Source organism: Vicugna pacos, chromosome 3 (assembly GCF_048564905.1).
Source record: "Vicugna pacos chromosome 3, VicPac4, whole genome shotgun sequence".
Taxonomy (NCBI): Eukaryota; Metazoa; Chordata; class Mammalia; order Artiodactyla; family Camelidae; genus Vicugna; species Vicugna pacos.
In genome coordinates this window covers 80106957-80128927 of record NC_132989.1, presented here as the reverse complement: position 1 = coordinate 80128927, position 21971 = coordinate 80106957, and the positions used below count along the sequence as shown (strand labels likewise).

The window sequence follows — 21971 nt, the reverse complement described above, 5'->3', positions numbered from 1 at the left end:
TGGTATGACTGATTTATTCACATGTGAATAATAGCTGACATGGCTTTCTGAATTGAAAAAACAGATTCATCGAACAGGCCACATCGGACAGTGTTCACCCGAGCCATCGAGGCATGCGATCTCCACTGGCAGGATAGCCACTTGCAGCACATTATCAGCAGTGACCTATACACCAACTACTGTTACCATGACGACACTGAAAACTCCCTCTTTGACTCCCACGGGTGGCCCCTCTGGCATGGTAAGTGGCCAAACCGGAAAGACATTTCCATGACTTACTTCTTTGTTTAGTTTCTATAGCATTATTGGAGTGGGAGGTGGAGAGTTGAAAGATTCAATGGGAGATGAATGAATGCTTGGCAGTAGGAGCTGAGTTTTTCATTGAAATCCAAGTTCAGAAATGGTTTCTTGTGTCTTTTTAATAGTATTTCGGGGGGAAAGCATCTTACTCTTAAATCCTGTTTCTGTAGATATGTCTGACAGTAGCAACTTTCCCCCCTTCACTTTCTGTTTTAGAACATGTTCCTACAGCCTGTGCACGAGTGGACGCTTTACGTTCTCATGGGTACCCCAGAGAAGCACTGAGACTAGCGATAGCTATTGTTAACACGTTGAGACGACAGCAACAGAAAGAGCTGGAAATGTTCCGAACTCAAAAAAAAGGTGAATGTGTGAAGGAGTTTGTTTCCATTGGAATGGGATTCTTGGTGATGATGTCACTAGGTTTTATGCTCTTTGGGAGAAAGAGCTTTTAAAATTAGAGCCACAGAGATGGCTTTGTTCACCATTCATTTGCAATATCTAATAGCTGATCTGTGAAAAACTTTAGGTGTTCTTCTCCCTCGTTGAATGTTGTAAGAATTAAGGTTTTTTTTAAGTTTCTTAGGTCGGTTAATTTTTTAAGGGGGAGAATGTTTTTACTGTTTGAGTTATGTCTGAATTACCTAAAATGCAAGTTAGCCAAAAACTTCATATTGTGGAAGTGCATTTTAATTGCGACAGTAAGAACTTTGGGGGTAGACTGCCTGTGTTTGAATCCTGAGGTCCCAACGGGGACTTGACCTCATCTGTGGAATGAGGACCTATGGCTTCGAGTTATTGAAAAGACTGAACTAGTTAATTCCTGTTAAGCACTGAAGGCATGGCCTGACATAGTGTGGAAGCACTGTAAAACATTTTAGTTGTAATAATTTGTACATCAGGACATGATATGTATTTAAAGTGATCAAACAGAACTCCTGGATTTTTCAAATTCTATAAGTAACATTTGATGAGCTGTCAACCGACAGAACACATTTAACTCCTTTTTATCTCAGCTTATTAATCTCTTAAATTTTAAATAAGCATTATTGAGTAACAACAATTGGAAAAGGGTGGTATTACATAGATAAGGCCCTGGTCAGGAAAAAGAAATGTGTATGCTTTTTCCAGTTCATCTTTGCACTCCTTTTTCTTCTGTAGGTATAAATCTTATGTTTCTTTGGTAGGTTTATATTATTTTTACTCTGGAATTTTATTTCTTATTCAGGGAGTAGTTTTAGTTGCTGTGGGTTTTTTTGGTTATGTTTTTGTTTTATTCCTTGGGTGATTATATACACACTAGGGTACAGCTGAGAATTATCAGAAGTTATTGCAGTAAGCTGGAGGTTGGAGCAAGTTTTTGTTATAGCTTTTAATGCCCTCTATATTGGAAGTATTTTTAATGTTAACTAACGTTATCATTTATATGATGAAAGAAAATTCCAAAGTTACCATTTGAACCAAAGAAGGGGAGCCCAGATGGGATTGGAATGTCATCTCCCTGACAGTCATTACTATGTCCAGTTCTCATGTTCGTCATATCATTACTGGTTACCAGATGTGTTTGCAAAATATGTTACTTGGCCCTTTGGAAAATTTTTCTGAAATCTCCCTTTCCCTAAACACACAATCTATGGTGAAAAGGCATTTACTTCTGAAGAGTCTAAAAGGTATAAAGGATAAAAATACTCAGGCTAAGAGAAAGTGAAGCGTTTTTTTATACTGCAAAAAGAGCTTGCTCATAATAATGATTGGATTCTTAAAATTCATACTGATCTTTTCTAAGAAGAGTTTTTAAAATGAGTTTTAATTAAAATGTTGTAATAACTGAGAAATGCAAAGTGTAAAAATGTGGGTTCACGTAGGTAAGTTGGAACGCATGTTAAGGTAGATCCCTTAGATTGTTTTTGAGGCTCTCCTAGACTCATTTCTCTTTTGTCCTGCAAGCAATGAAAACTTTAATTTCAGACTATAGTTTGCTAGCATTACATATCTATACCTGTATCTTTCCCTTTTTTTTGTCCATAATCAAAGAATGGGTTTTTTATAACTGTTACAATTACAAATTGCTGTAACAATTATTTGTTACGTGGCTAAGATTTGTAAATGAATGTCTTGTACATTTTCAATATTATTTGGCATGACATGTCAGATTTTTTTTAAAAATGAAGATAACAGTTGACATTAGTTTCAGGTGTACAGCATAATGATTCCACATTTATATGTTTTGAAATGATCACCATAAGTCTGTATTATAATAGACTTGTTCCTAAGAGTAATGCTCATGTTTCTTTTTTCCTACTGGTTGTGTGTATGAAAGTCAGTGACAAAAATTGAAGGGAAAGATACCAAGGAATCTCATACCCAGCTTCTATAAATTTTAGTTCATTGTGCTAGGCCATGCTTCATTTTTATGTACTGATAGTTGATAGTCTAAAACAGAAGACTTCGAAAGGAATGTTGGACTTGTGGAATGTCTCCTTAGCTATTTACAAGCCACCTTTTTTCTTGTATAGTTTATATTGCATACCGATTTTATTTTATTTTCCTTTAAGAAGGAGCTACTATTATTTATGTCTTTAGAAGACACCTAGATGTAAAATATTGCATTAATTACAGTAATGGAATATATCCTAAAATATCTGCAGCTTTTTTCTCAGCACTCTAACTTAAGAATTTTGAAAGTGCGAACATTCTGTGAAGAAAATGAAAAGGATATCTTTCATCCAAATTACGTATTATCTTCTGCTGTAGTTCCCATTTGTGGCAAAGGTCTTCTTTTAAATGGCTTACAGATCCATGATAAGAAAGACTTTTATAATGTGATAAGGGAGTAATGTAGTAATATTCATAGGAGAGGTCCAAGTGTGAGCCAGGCTGCAGTTGCCCTCCAGACTCCCATTTTAGATGACCTGGGGAGCACTGGCTCTGAGAGTATCTTCTTAATGTAGTTGTTGAGTTTTCCAATGATAATTCCAGGGGGACTCCTCCATTCTCTCTAAAGCCACTCCTAGGAGGTGAAGAGAGTTATCCTTGGCTTCTCAGGTGAAAATTTAGAATTCATTTTTCCTCATACAACATAACTTAATAGTGTATGTAATAATGTTAAGCAAGTATCCTGGACACATGAATTAAATAGGTGTTTGAGAGCTGTCCTGGGAAGTTAGTACCATTTATACTGATTTGCATATGAGCCATTAGAACTTAAAATAGTTCACAAGTTGGGGATTTTATTTTATGTACCTTTGTGTTTTAATTGAAGAGTTACTTTGAACTGAATTTAGTATTGTCAGGATGCTGCTGTTAAATGGTAAAGCCTCTCTTCCCTCTGCTTCTCTCCATGCCTCAATTCCCTTGTCTCACACAGAGCTACCCCATAAAAGCATAACCTCGATAACCAATCTGGAGGGCTGGGTTGGACACCCCCTGGACCCTGTAGGCACTCTTTTCAGCAGTCTTATGGAAGCCTGCCGCATTGATGATGAAAGCTTCCCTGGGTTCTCAGACTTTACAGGTAAAACCATTGACATTTGTCTCATGTGCTTTTTTCCCCTTAATCCTTGAATGGCATTGGTCATTGCTTGGTGTTTTTCCTCAGTTTGTTTTATGAATCCATGCAGTTAACAATGTTTAGCAGTTAGGAAGAGCACAAGGAAATGGGTGCGCTGACACTTTTCAGGCAGGCTTCTCTAAACTGGGAAAAGTCTTAGAGTTGACAGTTGGCAGCATGTGTCAAGAACCTAAAAATACTTATTCTCTTCTAGTCAATGATTGTGCATCTAGGCATTTATCTGCATTTGTGACTATTTTCCAGCATAAAAATATAAAATTAGGATGTGCATCATGTGGGAGGGAAGAAGGAATGTCCCTTTGCTGCTCCCATGGCTGGGTGAGCTTGGAGGGTTATCTGTCTTGCCCCTCCATATTTCCTGTGGTGATTGCCTTCATGGATTATGGGTGACCCACACTCTATCAGGAGGGTGAAAGCTATGACTCTGAATTCACTTTCCTTGGGAGTTTGACAGTTGAAGTTTGTTAAAAATTTCTGATAGAAACAACAGAGTTAGAGAATGCTCCAAGAATCTTTCTCTTATGATACTCGATGACTCTTTGGTAACAAAAAGGACCATGAAATTGGGTTACAGATGTTGTGTTCACTACTGTTTTTTATTATAATATACAATATTGTGATAAAAGTATGGATTTTTTTTAAAATGCCTTAAAATGGCATTTTAAAAAATGACTTTTTTAAATGGCTTAAAAAATTGGCAACTTGTATTCATCATGTAGTTTTACTCTTATTGAATTAAGAGTTTTTCACTCTTAGGTATTCTTAGTATTGCTTAGATTTATAATTTTCTTTGTTGATTCATTTTTAATGGGAAAAATATTTGTAATATTTTTCTATCCCCAGAATATACATATTTAGTCATTCTTGGTCATTTTTTAAAAGATACTGGAAAACTATGCACTTTAACCTAAGAAAGGTTTTTTTGGCCTTCTTGGAATTAAGTCAATTAAGAGTACTGGATAAAATAAATAATTGTACCTATCAGAGTACCTGCAGTAGTTTTTGAACTCTGATTTCCTTTGTGACAGAGAGTTTGGGACAGTGCAAGTCTCTGGAATACCAGCGTCTACCTGCACACAAATTCTTAGAAGAAGGGGAATCCTACTTGACGCTAGCTGTGGAAGTGGCCCTGATAGGGCTGGGACAGCAGCGGATCATGCCTGATGGGCTGTACACCCAAGAGAAGGTTTGCCGGAATGAGGAGCAGCTCATTTCCAAGCTTCAGGAAATTGAATTGGATGACACACTGGTGAAAATTTTTCGCAAGCAAGCAGTCTTCCTATTAGAAGGTATTGTGATAAAGAACTTTTCCACTTGTTTAGCCCATTTTATTTTGGCGCCAGGCTTTCTCATGTTGGGAATACTATTTGAATGTGTTTAATATGGTTATCTTGATCGGTGTGGTCACTGAGTGTCATAGCCATGTTCATTTTCTCAAAAATAGTGTCACTTAATCAAAAAGTACAGATGTTGAGATGTTTATCATTTGATTTAGGTGGTAATGTAAGATAAACTGTTAGAAATAAGCCACACTTACATGCCCCAAGCTTTGTAAAGGACTGTTTTTATTTAGTCTGTGTTGTTCCTGAGATAAATGCAAGTTTGATATTTAGTGCATTATTGCTGGTGGCCATATTCCTCTTTGCTCGATCAATTAAATGATAAAATGGAAATTGGTTGGCATTCCTCCAACCTACTGGCTGTCACATGATGTCTGGATTTGAATATATAATTTGCACATGCTAACAAAGGACCAAAGACTGCAGGAGTGAATTTCCACTGCACTAATTATTTCAGAGATTCATTAGGTGTATGTTTCATCAAGTTAAAAGTTTCATAGGATTGCTAAGACAAAGTTTAGTTTTTTTTTCTTTTTATAAGGTCAAGAGCTAAAGGCCTAATAAATTTTATCTGGCATTATTAAAAATAATTTTTTGGAAAGAATAAGTGTAATTAGTGTGGTAGCTTAATCTTTTACACAGATTTAGGTGATGTCAATTTTTTAAATTGCTTCTGTCTCTCAGGCACGTGTGTTATTACTGTGAAATTCTCTGTGATTGATAGGCTCATAAAGTATGGTATCTTCATCTTATATTCAGAACAGCTATGTATAGGGAACGGATTTAGAGAAAACAGTATTTCAAAACCTCTTTTATTTGTCCAAAGCTAAAGATCTATATGAAAAAATATTTTCAAAAAATATATTATACATTTATATGTTTTACAAGTACATCTTAAAGGGAAAATCATCTGAATAACATGCTTAATTTTGGTAAAAATCCCTAAAATTTTTTTGATGCACTCCTGAATTGTTTTTTGTCTTCTAAAGATAAAAGCCTGTCTTGGCAAATTTCATGTGATTTGGATTTTTTCATTACTGTTTTAGTCTCCTCGTATAGTTCCTTCTGATAAAAGCAATATCATTTAGCCATGAACTTTTTTTATGATGGTTCTTAGTAACTCTTGGTAACTGACTTTTGATTTCATTATCCTGAAGGAAAGTAAGAGGATGTGTGTCTTTCAAAGTTGACAGTGTTTGATATCTATTTATTGCTTACCTTTTTAAATGTCTCAGTGTTCATTATTCATAAATGTTTTTTAACTTTGTCTTAGCCTTCGATTAGTCCACACCTTCCTATTAAATGCTGTAGTGAGAACTGTGCCCCATAAGGAATGCCTCTGACTCACCCCAGCCTCCTCTCCTTTTCCAACCTGGCTAGGCCCACAGAACGTGGGTGGTGCAGGACAGGAAGGAGTCCAAGGGGACGCCAAGCCATCTATAAATTCCAAGAGATGAGCACTCCATGACTGAGCTGACTACCCTAGGGCACCACGTTCTTTGGGAAGAAAGAGGAAGCAATAACCTTGTATTGTTGCTGACTGGACACAATATTGGCATATTGGACCAATTAGCATATTGGAAAAGCACTTCTGGGAAACACTGATACCAAATTTCCGTTTTTCACTACTCAGTACCCTGGAGTTCAGAGATTACACTGATTATTAATCCACAAGTTAATTCTGTGATACCTGACTGAATGTTTTGCTTGTTGAAAGGTGTCATTAGGTTAATTATATATTCTGGCTTTCCCTGCATAGTACAAAAAGGGAACCTGATGATTTAAGGGAAATACTGAAAGGAAATGGAAGAGAAATGAAGATGGGTAATATTTAAGTTTGCTATAATTATCCTTAATAAAGTAAGAGTTAGTGTCTTAGACTGCTCAGGCTGCCATAAAAAAAATGGTACAGACTAGGTGGCTTAAACAACAGAACTTTATTTTTCACAATCTTGAGACTGAGGAGTCTAAGGTCAAGGTGCTGTTAATTCAGTTTCTGAGGAGTGTCCTCTTCTGCCTTATAGATGGCTGCCTTCTCCCTGTGCCCTCACAAGACAGACAGAGAGCACTTTCTCAGATGTCTCTTAAAACTCCTGTTAGATCAGGTCAGAGCCCCACCCTATGACCTCATTTAACCTTCATTACCTCTATAAAGGCCCTTTCTTCAAATACAGTCACAGTGGGGGTTGGGGCTTTACCATATGTATTTGAGGCAAAGGCAGACATTCAGTCTATAATAAGTTAAGTAATTTGGCCTCATTATGTGGACTAAAGATAAAACTGTAATGCTATATCAACTGTTGAAGAATATCAGATCACTAAAACATTTTAAAATGTCCTACAAGATAGAAAAAAAGATGAATAGATTTGGTAAAATTAGAAATCTAGGATAGATTTTATTTTGTCTAGGTAAAAAAATCAGTTGTTTATATGACTTTAAAAGTACTTAAATAAGGAACAATTCAAAAATACTAATCAAAAAACAAAACAACAAAACTTTTAAAACTTCTGTTAGAATGATCTAAAATGTATCATGCTCCTAATCAGTGCCCAGTTCAGTAATTCCTCTCACAATTTTTTCTCAGCTGCATTTCTTGCATTCTAAACTCTTCACCAGGCTGGTTTTTTGCATGGAAAACAAATGTATTATGTCCTTTGAGCAGCAGTGTCATGGTTCATAATTCTAGAAATCATGAAACCGATGTTACCCAAAGGTGACATGGAAACTAATTTATTAAACACTTTACAGTAACTAAACCTCAAAGTACCTAAGCGGAAAGTCGTTGAACTAACCACTGTGGTTTCCTTTCAGAGTTTATTTTAAAAGTCGGTATTGCCCTTCTTAGGATAAATTCAGAGTGTGCACAGGGGAAGTCAGCTCTGCCTCTATGCCTGTCTTAATTTACTAAGAGATGAATTTTGACAGCTTAAATGTAATTTCCCTTTTAAAATTTGCCTTTTGAAGCCCAAATAGTAGTAACTTTCCAGTTACTTTTTTCTTTAAGTATTAAATGGATAACTATTTTTTTTATTAATCACTAAGAATTAATATCTATTTCTGCTTATTAGAAGCAACAATATTTAAAGTCTTTGTATTGGGATTTGTGGTTCAGACTCTTCCCCATCCCTGCTCCCTGGGGCAGAGCATTCTTTTCTGGAAACCTGGCTTGTCTGTCCCTTTGAGCCTGATCAGATCTTGGGCAGGTTCCAAAGTTAAGCTGTAGAGTCATCTGTGCATCTGAAAATCTGGATGCTCAGATATCACACATTGAGAGAGGCTCTTTCTTAAATTCAGTGAGGTCTCATGCTTTTCAGAGGGTTTCTTTCTCTGAAGCGGTTATAGTATGAAAAAGCTTCACCCCTTAGCTCTGTGATTCTTCTTTTAGCTGTGGTACAGGGCATCATTCCTGAAGTGAATTCAGTATTGGATACAATATCCTGTAGAATCATTTTTGACCAAGGATTGTATTCCTTTCTACTGTGTCACTTAGATTACATTCTTAACTAGATTAGCATTGTTTATGATGTAACTTTACATAAAACTTTTAAAATATACTTTACAATAAGTCTTAGGAACGTAAAATGTGTGTGCTCTTTTCCTGCAGCCGGACCGTATAGCGGTTTAGGTGAAATAATCCATCGGGAGAGCGTTCCAATGCACACATTTGCCAAGTATCTCTTCACCTCTCTCCTACCTCATGATGCTGAACTGGCATACAAAATTGCACTGAGAGCAATGCGGTACGTACTCACAGCCCAGCCGGGCAGAGGCAGCCCAGTTCCCCACTGGGAAGAATGGCTGTTAACTGACACTTCTCATTCGTTTCTCATTCATTTGTGTTTCTTAGAGGCAGCAGAGAAGCTAAAGAAACTATTCAGGCTTTCTGGGTTATGATGGTGGTGGTTTGTTGGCTTGTTTGGCCTTTGTTTTAAAGTAAGGGAAGAGTGGTATTCTTGACAGCTGTTACACATATGCTCATGGTGGCTTTATCCTCCTTTTTCTTAAAGCTAGAATTTGGGAATAGAGAACAGTTTCAGGCCAAGTTTAACCACAAGGCAGCAACAGTTGAAATCTTCCAAATAAGTCATTGTTTTGATTTTTGAAAACAGTAGTAAATAATACATATACTTGACTGAATATAATGATCGAGGAAGCCCTTCACACCTGCTGTAATCACACATTCCAGCTGTAGTGTAGGAAGGCTGTCTTAGCGCCCAAACACCACTGTGCTCAGCTGGAGTGTGGGAGAAGGAGGGCGCTGTGTATAGTGCTGAAGGCTTCACTGTTTGGGGGACTTCCAGGATCTGCTCATCTCACCTTTGACTGTTTCCATTGCCCTCTCAGTCCCTCCTTTTCAGTAATTTTCTCCCTTCTTTTTAAAGTCAGTTCACCAAATAGTTATTTTTATCACAAATTTGTTCTAGGTGAATATTTTTTAGTGAACTCAAGATTATATTTTTTACATCTTATATGTAGCCTCTTAAAGGACCTGAAAGGAATATCCACCTTTGTTAAAATGTGAGCTTTTTCCCTTTTTTCTTTTTTTAAAAATTAACACTCTTTGCTAAAGTGCAGATTAGACTCTGTTATTGTCACCTAAAGACAAACCATATACAGCCCTAAAAGACTGAAGTGCTGGAGAATAGTTTGACCCCCACAAGATTTCATCAAAGATCCTATGTCTGCAGCCAGTGCGATGGATTCAGAAACAAATCCTTGCCTGTATGGAGGTAGCTTAAAAATCTCAGAAGGCCTCTTTTTTATGCAGCAATTGTGTGTGTGTGTGTGTGTGTGTGTATTGTGGCTGACATCCGTTAATTTGACTAATTTGACATGCTTTCCTTAGCAACATGAAATCTCATGAACCTATTAGAGAAGCCTTAAAAGTTCTCTTTTATTTTTAAAATACCAAAAAATAAATGAATAACTAACATAACCCAAAGTCCTGCACCGAATTACTTTATACCACTTGGTTTTTATTTTAGAGCACAATTTTATAAGTGAGTTCCTATTCCCATTTTTGGCAGCTGAAATGGAAGTTGTCAGATGAAGACAGATGCTCAACTCTACACTTCCTCACATCCTAAGGATTCTCCTCCCCTGGTAAAGGGCAGGAGGCTAACGCTATGATGCCGCTAGGTGCTACTGCTCTGACTCCTGTAGAGTTTCAGGGTAAAATGGCATAGGGTTTCTCTGTGGTTCTGGCTTATGTGAAGGTATCTGCCAGGTGGGGAGGCTTGCTTTTCTGACACTCAGAACCTCATTTATGTTCGCCCTTCAGAGCTGCCAAGGCAGTTTGTGCGGGGAGGATACTTGCAGGGCACAGGGGAATCGTTTTCCACCTCTTGTCTTCTGCCTGCCACCACGCCCCCAGCCAAAGGACTGCTGTGGAAGGGACGTGCTGGGAACTACTAGAGCATCTCGAGGCAGACAGGGGAATAGGACGGAAAAGAGACAGGGCGCTTACTGGCTTCTTAGTCTCTCTGGAAAGGTGGGGGTGCTGAGGAAGGGCATTTTCAGCAATCATTTCCTCATCTTTCCAGGGATATTGACTGTTTCCTCTACAGCATCTCTGGAAAGATCTGCCTGTGAATACAAGGACATTCCGGGTTTTTTAAAAAACTAAATAGCAACCCCACCAAAATTCTTATTACTTAATTGCCACAGTTTAATGCTAGCATCTCTTCGTCCTGAGATAAAAAGAAAAGGCAGTGAGGCACCTGGCTTACCAGAGCAATAACTGCTCTTGGGTGGGGTCCCAAGCTCAGCCTCCCACCCTGACCCTGCTTACTTCTCCAGGTCCCCAGCCCTTATTCCATCGTCCCTAACACTGGTCTACTTGAGTGAAGGTCAGTGTTTTGATGATTGTAAAGGAATTGTAGTTGTAACCCCTCTACTAATCACTTCCATGCTTATATCTGAAGAGACCAAGCATGTGCTTCATCTTCAATAATTGTTCTTTATTTGTCAACATATTCTTAAAGACATTGAGTGAAATAAGAAATCATGCTGAATTTGTGCAAGACTGTCAGGGGACAAATACTTGGGTCATTTGCATTTGTCATCTCTGCTATGACTGGTAGAACATGTTCTAATTACAAATTTCTGAAGCAATAAGGAACTAACTCCACAGGAAGTATGAATATGTTGAAAGGAAGTCATTTTTGTTTTACTTCCCCTCTTGTTTTAGTAAGTTAAGCTTATTTGTTACAGCTATCCACTGATCCCTGACTGTTGTAATCTGTCTTAAACATCCACGTCACTATCAAGTTTTTCTTGATTTTTATTTTTTAATGAGTGATAAGTTTCAAAAATTTTACAGCAAACTGACTTGTATTTCAAACCTCTCTATTGTTACCCATCTTAATTTCCTTGAATACTGCCACTTTCTGAATGATGCTAGAGAAGAGAAATCTCTTAGGTTTGGGTAATGAGCAGTTAACGAGGTGACTGGCATCCAGACAGCAGGGTATAGCTGTAGCAGCTCTTCCTGCACCAGAGACGTGAACGACCTCTCCCAGCATCTACCCCTCCTCCGGCTTCTCGCCAGTCCCTGTGGCCAAGGTGATGGACAAGTGATAACCAGGATCCACTTGCCTTGTCTTGTCGTTACAGGTTGCTAGTGTTGGAATCTACTGCTCCAACTGGAGACCTCACCCGCCCACACCACATTGCGTCAGTTGTTCCCAACCGGTACCCTCGCTGGTTCACCCTAAGCCACATAGAATCCCAGCAGTGTGAGCTGGCATCCACCATGCTAACTGCAGCCAAAGGTACTGGGTTGTCTGGAGGCCTCATAATTATTTCGTTAGTTTACCTTTTTTTTTCTTTAAAGAGTCACGTTTTCTATCAAATGATCAATAGTCGTGCTAATGTTGTAAGGGATCCTTTTCTTTAGATGTCAGCTTATGAGGCAAAATAGGTGCTGCTTATTTGAGCCAGCATTTTCCTTATTTAAACTGCATCATTAAACTTGCTGCTGGCAGAGTTCAGTTTTAGTTACCATGCCGTGTAAATGGTGGGTGAGCTCCAGAAGACGATTAAAAAGTTGGGTTACGTTTTTTACTCCTGAAATATTCACCAGAAGTAATTAGGTTGGAACTAGGCAGCTAGTTGCTATCTCATGTTGGTTCTGGTTCACATGTGATTTTAGTCATTGAGGGTGTGTCTCGGTGTATCTTTTTTGTGAAGCCGAGATTCATAGGTATTGCAGTAACTTGGGACATTAATTATAACATCTGTGCCACCTGGGAACATTTCAGGTAAATTAACTTGTGCTTTTTGTTTTGTTTCCTATGTGTGTGTGTGTATGTGTGTCTGTGTCTGGTTGTATAATTTTTTTTGCTTTGCCTTGCTTTGCTTTGATTTTTTTTTTCTTGTTCATGGCAGGTGATGTTCGAAGGCTGGAAACAGTATTAGAATCCATTCAGAAAAACATTCACTCCTCATCCCACATCTTCAAGCTTGCCCAGGATGCATTTAAAATAGCAACTCTCATGGACAGTTTGCCAGACATCACTCTTTTGAAAGTGTCTCTGGAGCTGGGCCTGCAGGTATGTGACTGGTGGTCTTTCTCAGGGCACCAAGACCTGCTCAGTAAAGGCACGTTCTCAGGGTTGTTGCTGTTTGTTTGGATTTTTTAGTGCAGGTTCGTGACTCTTTGGCGCACATTCTGTTGGACTTTAGGAGAGTACTGCGCATCACAGCCGTGGTCATTCCTGGCTGAACCAGACAGACTGCTGCCTGATGTGCAGGACTGTACATTTAGAAAACCTGTTTTGTGTCTTCTGAATTAGAGCCTTAAGATCACCGTTTCTCCTTTAATGAATGAAGAATTATTGCTAGTGAGAGATTTAAATAAAGCTCTCATGTATAATAAAGATTCAGTTATTAGGGTTAAATTTTTAGAGGAAGTATGGCTTTTTATTGATGCTTGCATTTTCATAATAGCTGGATAGTTCTAGCTTTTTTTTATAACCCTGGGAAAATTAGGTGAAGGGAGAGGGCCTGGGCCAGGGTCCAGTTTCAGCTTCAGCAGGCCTGCTTAGACACAGGACCCAGGACATTTTGACTTAGTCCTTGTAAGTGTCTGAAAAGATTTCTTTATAAACCAGGAGCTGAAAAGTTTATATTTCTACTTTTCTCAGTAAATCTCTCTTAACATTTGTGATCCCCATCCCACCCTTTTAAAAAGCAGTGAAAGAAACTGTTATCTTCTAATTGCCTACAGTATGGGGACTAGAAAGCCCCAGTTAGATGATTCATATGGTTTTCTAGTTATGGATTCCCTTTACAGTGATTAATAAGGTTAAAGAACTAGATTTCAGGAATATGCACTTCCCACATGGAATACTGTACAAGCAGAGGGTATGGGAGATTGCATTTAAGCTATACAATGACATTTTGGAAGTTTCTTTTAAAAAATAAATTCTTGGTGGGGAGGATATAGCTCAGTGGTAAAAGTGTATGCCTAGCATGCACAAGGTCCTGGGTTCAATCCCCAGTATCTCCATTCAAAGAATAAATGAACAAACCTAATTAACCACCCCCCCCCAAATTCTTATTTGGCTTATTTTTATTATCATTTCCCTTTTAAAAGTATGATGTAGAAAGAGCCATTAACACAAACTTTCTGGTTACATGGAATTCTGGCAGATTTTTTTTTTTTTTGATAAATCCAAGATTACTGAGAGCTTACTCCCTGCCTCATTCTTTCTGGAACCCAGGAAGGAGCCCTACATGTAGGGCCTTTCCAAGGCTTCAGGAGTGTTAAGTCCCTAGCTGTTCTGAATCTTAAAGAATGAAGAAAGCAAGAAGAGATGGTTAATTTTATCTTGGAATCTCTTATTAGAAAGTGACAAACAAAATCACATCACTAATGATGCCAAAGGTGAATTCTTTCCATAGAGTTGAGGTTGTCATCATCATTTCTGGGAAGGAGCAACCAAAGCCTGAAGGAACGACTAAAACAATTGTGTTTAATTGTTTTTAAATACCTCTTTGCCAACTGAGGGTTCCTAGGCAGAATTAATCATGAGATGCCTCAGGTATTTAGACCCATGGACTGTTAAAGCTGGGGAGAAGAGGGCAGGGACTGTGCTTCATGTGCCAGTCCAGCCCTCTGCTTTTACAGATGAGAGCAGTGGTACACTGAGTGCCTTGCCCAGGATGCCGCGTCTGGGGGGTCGGCCCACCCAGGGCACAACAAGACCTCCTGCCCCCAGGCTGGGGCAAGGCCAGCCAGGGAGCAGTGGACAAATCCAAATTCATATTCAGAGCTTTGCTCCAAGTAAGGCTGTCCCTCCTCCTGGTAGTAGAGAGTGCCCACTACTTCATTCCTTGGAATGAATTGGGGTTTTTTTCCCATTGACATAGGATAATCTTCCAAAACATTTTGTTATCCTGTCTTCATAGGTGATGCGAATGACACTGTCAACCTTAAATTGGCGACGGCGGGAGATGGTGAGGTGGCTGGTAACGTGTGCTACGGAAGTGGGTAGGTACAGTCTGGAGGGCTTTTCCGGGGGACTCATCGCCAGATTTGTCATCTCCAGATACACACAGAAACACCTTCAGTCTTTGACCCTGACTTTGCCAAGGCTCCTGCCCTTCTAGCAACCTACAGGGGCTCCTTTCCCCCAACCCTCACCTGCAGCCTCAGTAATACACACTTGCATTGTTCCTCTCACATTTGTGGGGCTCCAACCCCTTACTTAAAATGGACTGCGTCATGGAGTAAATAATTTTTATTCAGTTCTGTCATTCTTAAGGTGCTTTTAGTAACTTTTTGTGATAATCAAGTTTATGGTTTTGTATTAAAGGGTGCCAGAGTGACTCTCTGGTAGGTTAGAAACCATCTTTGAAAGTAACTTGAGACTGTGGGTTAGTGGGTCAGTACACTTTAATGAAAATTATGTAAAGTTACCTAGTTGCACTGAGTTTTTTCTTCATCTTCTGATGGCATTCATCATGGTATCCAGTAGAGAAACGGCCACTGGGTGTGGTTTAGGTGAGGTTTCAGATGTGGGAGAGTTTTTCGTAGCCGTAAGATTCCCGGGTTGCCCTTAGGTGTAATTTGTGAGACCCTTCAGCCAGCTGTTTCCTCTCTACAGCAGTATGTCAGAAAAAACAAGAATGCCAGGACAAATGAAATGGTGGCTGTTTAAAGTAAATGTTAGTTAAACTGTCGTCTTCCTATTTGCATCAGAAAAGGACACACACCACTTGCTGAGAAGACGCTGCCACCTCAGTGTGTAGATAACTGACACAGCAGATACTGTAAAAGCATTCTTGTTAGTTTTCTTTTCTTATTCTGTAATGGTTTGTTATTCTGGAAAAACGGAAATTGGTCTCACTATGAAAATTATGTTTAGATTATTGAGGTGATGCTTTAGTGAAGCAATACAAAGATAATACCACTTCAAAAACTGCCACCCAGCTCCCTACTCCTGCACCAACACATAGGCTGAATTTCTCTGCGATTTAGTAGCTTCTCTTTAAATGCTCACATTTAGGATTTTCCTACAGCTGAAGCATATTAGGTCAGTGTACTTAAAATGGTTAAAGACCTTGTCAGCCTTTTCCAACATCTGAGTCATCTGTACGTCTGCTTCTGTTGACTTTTTTCTCTTGATTATAGGTCACATTTTCCTGCTTCTTTGTGTGTTTTATCATTTTGCATTGTGTGTATTTTAAACTTACACACACACTGCATAAAAACTCCCTGTTTTGGCGAGGGTGGTAGTTTCTCTGACTCAGATTCTGTAGTGGGTAACTGACAGGAGGCCCCAGTGAACTAGAACTTATTAGCAGAAAGCCTTTGTCTGAAATGGCAGGCAAGCAGCGGCACAGTGCAAATCCCAGCTACCGAGAGGATTAGTTCTTTATTGCAGGAAGTTCATGTTCCTTTCAGGCATTTCACTGAATAACAATCTATAATAACCTTATTCTAAAAGGTTGCTCCCAGGCACGTTACCTTACAGGATTTTCTGGCCTACCTCGTGTCCTGTGACGGTTAACAATGTCAGCATTGACTATAAAGTGGAAACAAGGCGAGACCTCTGGGCAGCCTCCCGTCAGTAATAGGGCTTCTCTTGTTCCGTGCAGGTGTTTATGCCCTGGACAGCATCATGCAGAGCTGGTTCACGCTCTTTACTCCCACAGAGGCCACAAGCATTGTTGCAACCACCGTGATGTCCAACAGCACCATCGTTCGCCTCCACCTGGACTGCCACCAGCAGGAAAAGCTGGCCAGCAGTGCCCGGACACTCGCATTGCAGTGCGCCATGAAGGACCCTCAGAACTGTGCCCTCTCCGCGCTGACCCTGTGTGAAAAGGATCACATAGCTTTTGAGACGGCGTACCAAATTGTTCTCGACGCTGCTACCACCGGCATGAGCTACACTCAGCTCTTTACGATAGCACGGTACATGGAGCACCGCGGGTACCCCATGAGGGCCTACAAGCTGGCCACCCTGGCCATGACCCATCTCAACCTGAGCTACAATCAGGACACACACCCTGCCATTAATGACGTTTTGTGGGCCTGTGCGCTCAGCCACTCCCTTGGTAAAAATGAGCTCGCGGCTATAATACCTCTGGTGGTCAAGAGTGTCAAGTGTGCAACGGTACTGTCAGACATTCTGCGCAGGTGCACTCTGACCACTCCTGGCATGGTGGGACTTCATGGAAGGAGGAACTCTGGTAAGCTCATGTCACTGGACAAAGCCCCCTTGAGGCAGCTCTTGGATGCCACGATTGGGGCCTACATCAACACAACACACTCACGGCTCACACACATCAGTCCTCGGCACTATAGTGAGTTCATAGAGTTCCTCAGCAAGGCCCGAGAGACCTTCTTGATGGCGCATGATGGACACATTCAGTTTACACAGTTTATCGACAACCTGAAACAAATCTACAAAGGCAAAAAGAAACTGATGATGTTGGTTCGGGAGAGGTTTGGTTGATAGAACTTGTATGAATGGGGGTGGGGGGTGGGGATGGGAGGGACGGTTTGTTTTTACTTGAGCCTGCCTTTGTACCCTTTTTAACTTAAAGAACAGAGCCACACCGGTATTATATGTGTATAGTTATATTGCGTTTGCAGACTAAATTGTCATGTTGTGAAAGTTTGTGTGTTTTTATTTTTTCCCTTTTTCTTTTTTTTTTCCCTTTTATTGTATTTTTTAAATTCTTGTTTTGTTTTGTTTCGGTTTTGTATGAGAGAGAGGTTAAAAAGGTTTGGTTTACACTGAGTATATGTTGTCAAGTGGCAAAAGTCCACATAGCTCTCCTGTTTTCTGTATACGTTCACAGCCTCAAAAAAAAAAAAATTGAAATGGCTTTAAAAACCAAACAAAACACCTCCATCCTGTGATAAGTACCTCGAATGGATTCAGCTTTACTCCTTTGTAACTCATCTTTACATTTTCAGCATATTTAAACAAACCAACAAAATGAAATACTAATAGTTAAAAGGCTGACCCACGTGGCTTTGCAGTGCTGTTCGTCCAGAAGCATGGCACACGATGCTTGTGCATGTGGAAACTTAGCGACTGTCAACATACATTCTCAGGGATTTATCAAAAAAAAAATTAAAAAAAGAATGAGAGCATTTATTGTACTGTATATATATTATAGTATATGTCTGAATATTGAAAATATAACATTAACTAATTTATAAAAAATATTCTATGTAATGCAAAATACTTGAAGCTGCAGTAGCTTGGTTTTAAACAAAAACAAAAAAACTGAGAGAAAACCTATCAGAAGGACTAAAAGTGCGCCTTGCTTCAGGGTTGGCTCAGGCGGTGAACTTCATGCTGGGCATCTATGCAGAGCCACCTTTTGGATTGCATGGTTGGACTGAGATCTATTGGGAGAACCTATATATGTATATATATTTATACAACTTATGTATACATATATATGTATACACACAGATACAAGACATACACACACCATCACCACCAACAACCACTACACCACACATGCTTGTAACAGGCACTAGAATAAAGAGGGACAACAAAATACATAGCCAGAGCAGCAAGCCTTAGCATTAAGAATATACAGTATGCCGGAACTGGGGTTCGTGCCTCCTAGCCTAGGAAACTTAAAAGAAATATCCTTTTGACACAAACGCAAAATGTTTTCCAAAACAATTGACATATGATACATTACGCCTTTGCAGTGAGCTAATAATAAGCTAACCTTTGTGCACAAATAACATTATATATATTATATATCTATTCTGCATAGGTATTTTGACTTTGTGCAGGACAGAAAGTTGTGTAGGTATGACTGTTCTACTTTTCAGTTTTCTTTTTTTTTTTTAAATATATTTTATTTTCTCTAGAATTACTCAAAACAAAAGCAGCCTTCTATCTTGCCTTGTCTTAATGCTTTAAAATAACCAAACTGGAGATCTAACTACCAAACTGTTCATTATATTATTAAATACCAACCTTGGTTACAGTATAGTGTCTTTACTTTAGCTGATGGTTCTGTAACCTTGTGCTTTTTAAAGCAATTTTTATGTTTTGGTGCAAAAGTTGTCCAGTGTCTCTTGTTCCTTCATTAGAGAACATGCTAGAGGTATGTTTGTAGGTATTTTTGTTTAGAAGAACTATTTCATGCGCTCCATTTTATTTATTATAATAGGTAAAAAGAAAAAAAAAAGGTTGTACTTCATCACCCATGTAAACATGCTCATGAAGTTGAAAGTAATTAAGATTTGATACACTGATATCAATTTATTTATGTAACTAAATCACTGTTTTATAAACTTGTTAATGATCAACAATTTTTGTTTTGATTAAAATTAGTTTTTTGAAAGTTGATTCTGCCTCCTTTATGGTATATCTCTAATTACATTTGAATTTGGTGATTTTGGACCTGGGTATTACCAAATCTCCAAGTGTGTAGTACCATATTCGTTCATTAAATATATATGTACTATTTTCTAGGTCCTGGAGATATAATAGTGAATAAAACCAGACACTGGAGCTTAGCAGCTGCTTAGTGGAGAAGACAGAAGTAAATCAGATAATTACAAAGATAAAATATGACACAGAATAGCCAATTTTTCTTCAGTCTGTACACTTGGTCATTCCTCCCTAATAAACTATAATTTAAGATGCTCAGTACTTGATATATTTAATAAACGCTAAGTTTGTGAGAGGTTTTGTGTGTGTGTGTGTGTGTGTGTGTGTGGTTTAAAAGGAAATTGCAGTGAGGGGTAAATGCTGTATATAATAAACATCTGTCCTGCCCCATCTCCATCAAAGATCTAAATGTAAAATGATGCAATGTTTTTTTTGTGTGCGGTAAAAACCACATCATAAAATGTACTACCTTAGCCATTTTTTAAGTGTACAGTTCAGTACTGTTGAGTATACTTAAATTGTTGTGAAGCAGATCTCCAGAATTTCCTCATCTTACAGAACTAGACTCTATACTTGTTAAACAACCGCTTTTTCTCCCTTTCCCCAGCCCCGGGTAACCACCATTCTTCTTTCTATGAACTTGATTACTTTAGAGACCTCATGAATGGAATTATTACAGTATTTGTCCTCTTGTGACAGGCTTATTTCACTTATGATGTCCTCACAGTTCATCCATGTAGCATGTGAGAGGATTTCCTTCCTTTCTATTTTTTTGGGGGTGGAATTAGGTTTTTAAAATTTATTTCTTAGTGGAGGTACTGGGGATTGAACCTAGGACCTTGTGCATGCTAAGCATGTGCTTTACTAATAAACTGTACCCTCCCTCCTCCCTTTCTAAAGCTGCATAGTATTCCATTGTAGGTTAATGCCACATTTTGTTTATTCATCCATCACTGAACGATTGAGTGGCTTCCACCTGTAGGCTATTGTGAATAGTGCTGCTGTGAAAACAGATGTGCAAATACCTATTTGATGCTCTGGCTTTCAGTTCTTGTGAATATATACCCAGAAGTGATACTGACAAATATGTTTTTTAAAGCTACAATTTTCAGTATAATTCAATCTCTTGAAATATTTTTCTTTTTTAAAAACTGAAGTACAGGCAGTTTACAATGTGTTAATTTCTGGCGTACAGCATAGTGATTCAGTTATATATATATATAACTTCTTTTCATATTCTTTTTCATTATCTGCTGTTACACGGTATTGAATATAGTTCAATATTCAATTTGGTTTTTATCTAGTTTATATATATTAGTTAGTCTCTGCAAATCCCAAACTCCCAATTTATGCCTCTATCCCCCTGCTTTCCCCGCTGGTAACTACAAGATTGTTTTCTATGTCTGTGAGTTTGTTTCTGTTTTGTAAGTAAGGCCATTTGTCTCATTTTTTCAGATTCCACATATAAGTGATATCATGGTATTTTTCTTTCTCTTTCTGGCTTACTTCACTTAGGATAACAATCTCCAGGTCCATCCATGTTGCTGCAAATGACATTATTTTTGTCCTTGAAATATTTTAAAAGTTTCTCTGACATCCAATCTTAACAGTGGATTCCAAATGTCAAAGTTAAGTCAATAGGTGGAAGTTAAATGAGTCCATGGTGACATTAAAATAAAATTAATGACAAGGAGAAATAAAAATTTAAACTATAAAATGGTATGAGGATTTGTTCTTTTTTTGCTAATTGATTCTTATTTTTTTGAAAACTGATGCTGCCTAAGGGTAAATATAAATTCACGTGGGTCCATTAAAACACTGGGGCGTTTCATAATGAAGTGGACTCTAAAAAGACAGGAGAAAGCCAGCAAAAGAAAAACGAAGGTAACTTGACTTAGTAAAGAGTTTGAGATCTTTCCTGATGAAAAATTTCTCAGTGTTCATTGACCATCTTTGCTGCGAAATCTTAACAGTTATCATGAGACCTTTAGAAAAGAGATGGAGACCAAGGATGTCAGACAAGTGAACTCACACTGCTCATCCCCGTTTTAGCCAACATTCTTCAACCACCATGACTTCAACTCCTTGGTCAGAACTGTGGTCAAAGAGACAAGCTGACTTGATATATACATGTTTCTTACCTTCCAATGGACCCATGCTAGAAAAAGCCCTGATATTGTTAAAATTTGAATAGCAGGAAGGAGAAAGGGAAAAAGTGACATGCTTAGATAATTCAAAGTTGAGAGAATTTGTTCCTAATAGAAACCTGGACTGTAGAATTCTGCATTTCACTGCTCTCAATTTGTGATTTCATTTGAGAACAGAGGCTACAGTTGCAGGGGTAAATGAATGTTTCATGACCTTCAAATAGTAAGTCAGTTGAATAAAAATTATGTAACTGTAGCCACAATATTATAATAGTATAATACAGTAGGCAAAGGAGAACTGAGCTTTTCCCAAATTGCTAAAAAAAAAAAAAGTTAAATGGCAGCTCTTTCAGGAATTAATAAATGGTCAGTGAGAAGAAGGAAGATGTAGGAAAAATTATGATTATGTAATCTGATACATTTTAGTGAAAGAAATGTGACTGAGGTAAAATTTAAGATGAACTGTTTTACACCAGTATAAGGATGGATTCAAGGTAGCTGAGGGTAAAAAAGACTGGAGTACAAGATGTATTGGAAGGATTCTGAATGGCTTATTTCCGAAGCATCTTTTGTGTGCCTACCATTTGATAGGCATGGTTCCAGATGCTAAGAAGACAAGTAATGAACCCAAAATGCCCATTCTCATGGAGTATACATTCTAAGTGGGAGGAAGACATACATAATTTATTAGCTAGAGATATGTGTTATAAGGGAACGCAGAGGACG

General features: G+C 38.4%; 1 protein-coding gene across 2 annotated transcripts in view; it reads left to right on the top strand.

Annotated features, from left to right (window-relative positions):
* The window catches only part of ZSWIM6 (zinc finger SWIM-type containing 6), a 177696-nt gene extending 158643 nt beyond the window's left edge, over window positions 1–19053 (top strand). For both annotated transcript variants that reach the window (XM_072958614.1, XM_015240739.3), the window contains exons 6-14: window positions 65–241; window positions 517–663; window positions 3668–3814; window positions 4900–5160; window positions 8817–8952; window positions 11828–11985; window positions 12602–12765; window positions 14627–14708; window positions 16319–19053. In XM_072958614.1, coding sequence (XP_072814715.1) covers window positions 65–241; window positions 517–663; window positions 3668–3814; window positions 4900–5160; window positions 8817–8952; window positions 11828–11985; window positions 12602–12765; window positions 14627–14708; window positions 16319–17181 — 2135 coding nt within the window. In that variant the 3' untranslated portion in view covers window positions 17182–19053. The remainder of the gene's footprint in view (window positions 1–64; window positions 242–516; window positions 664–3667; window positions 3815–4899; window positions 5161–8816; window positions 8953–11827; window positions 11986–12601; window positions 12766–14626; window positions 14709–16318) is intronic.
* Window positions 19054–21971: the final 2918 nt, after the last annotated feature.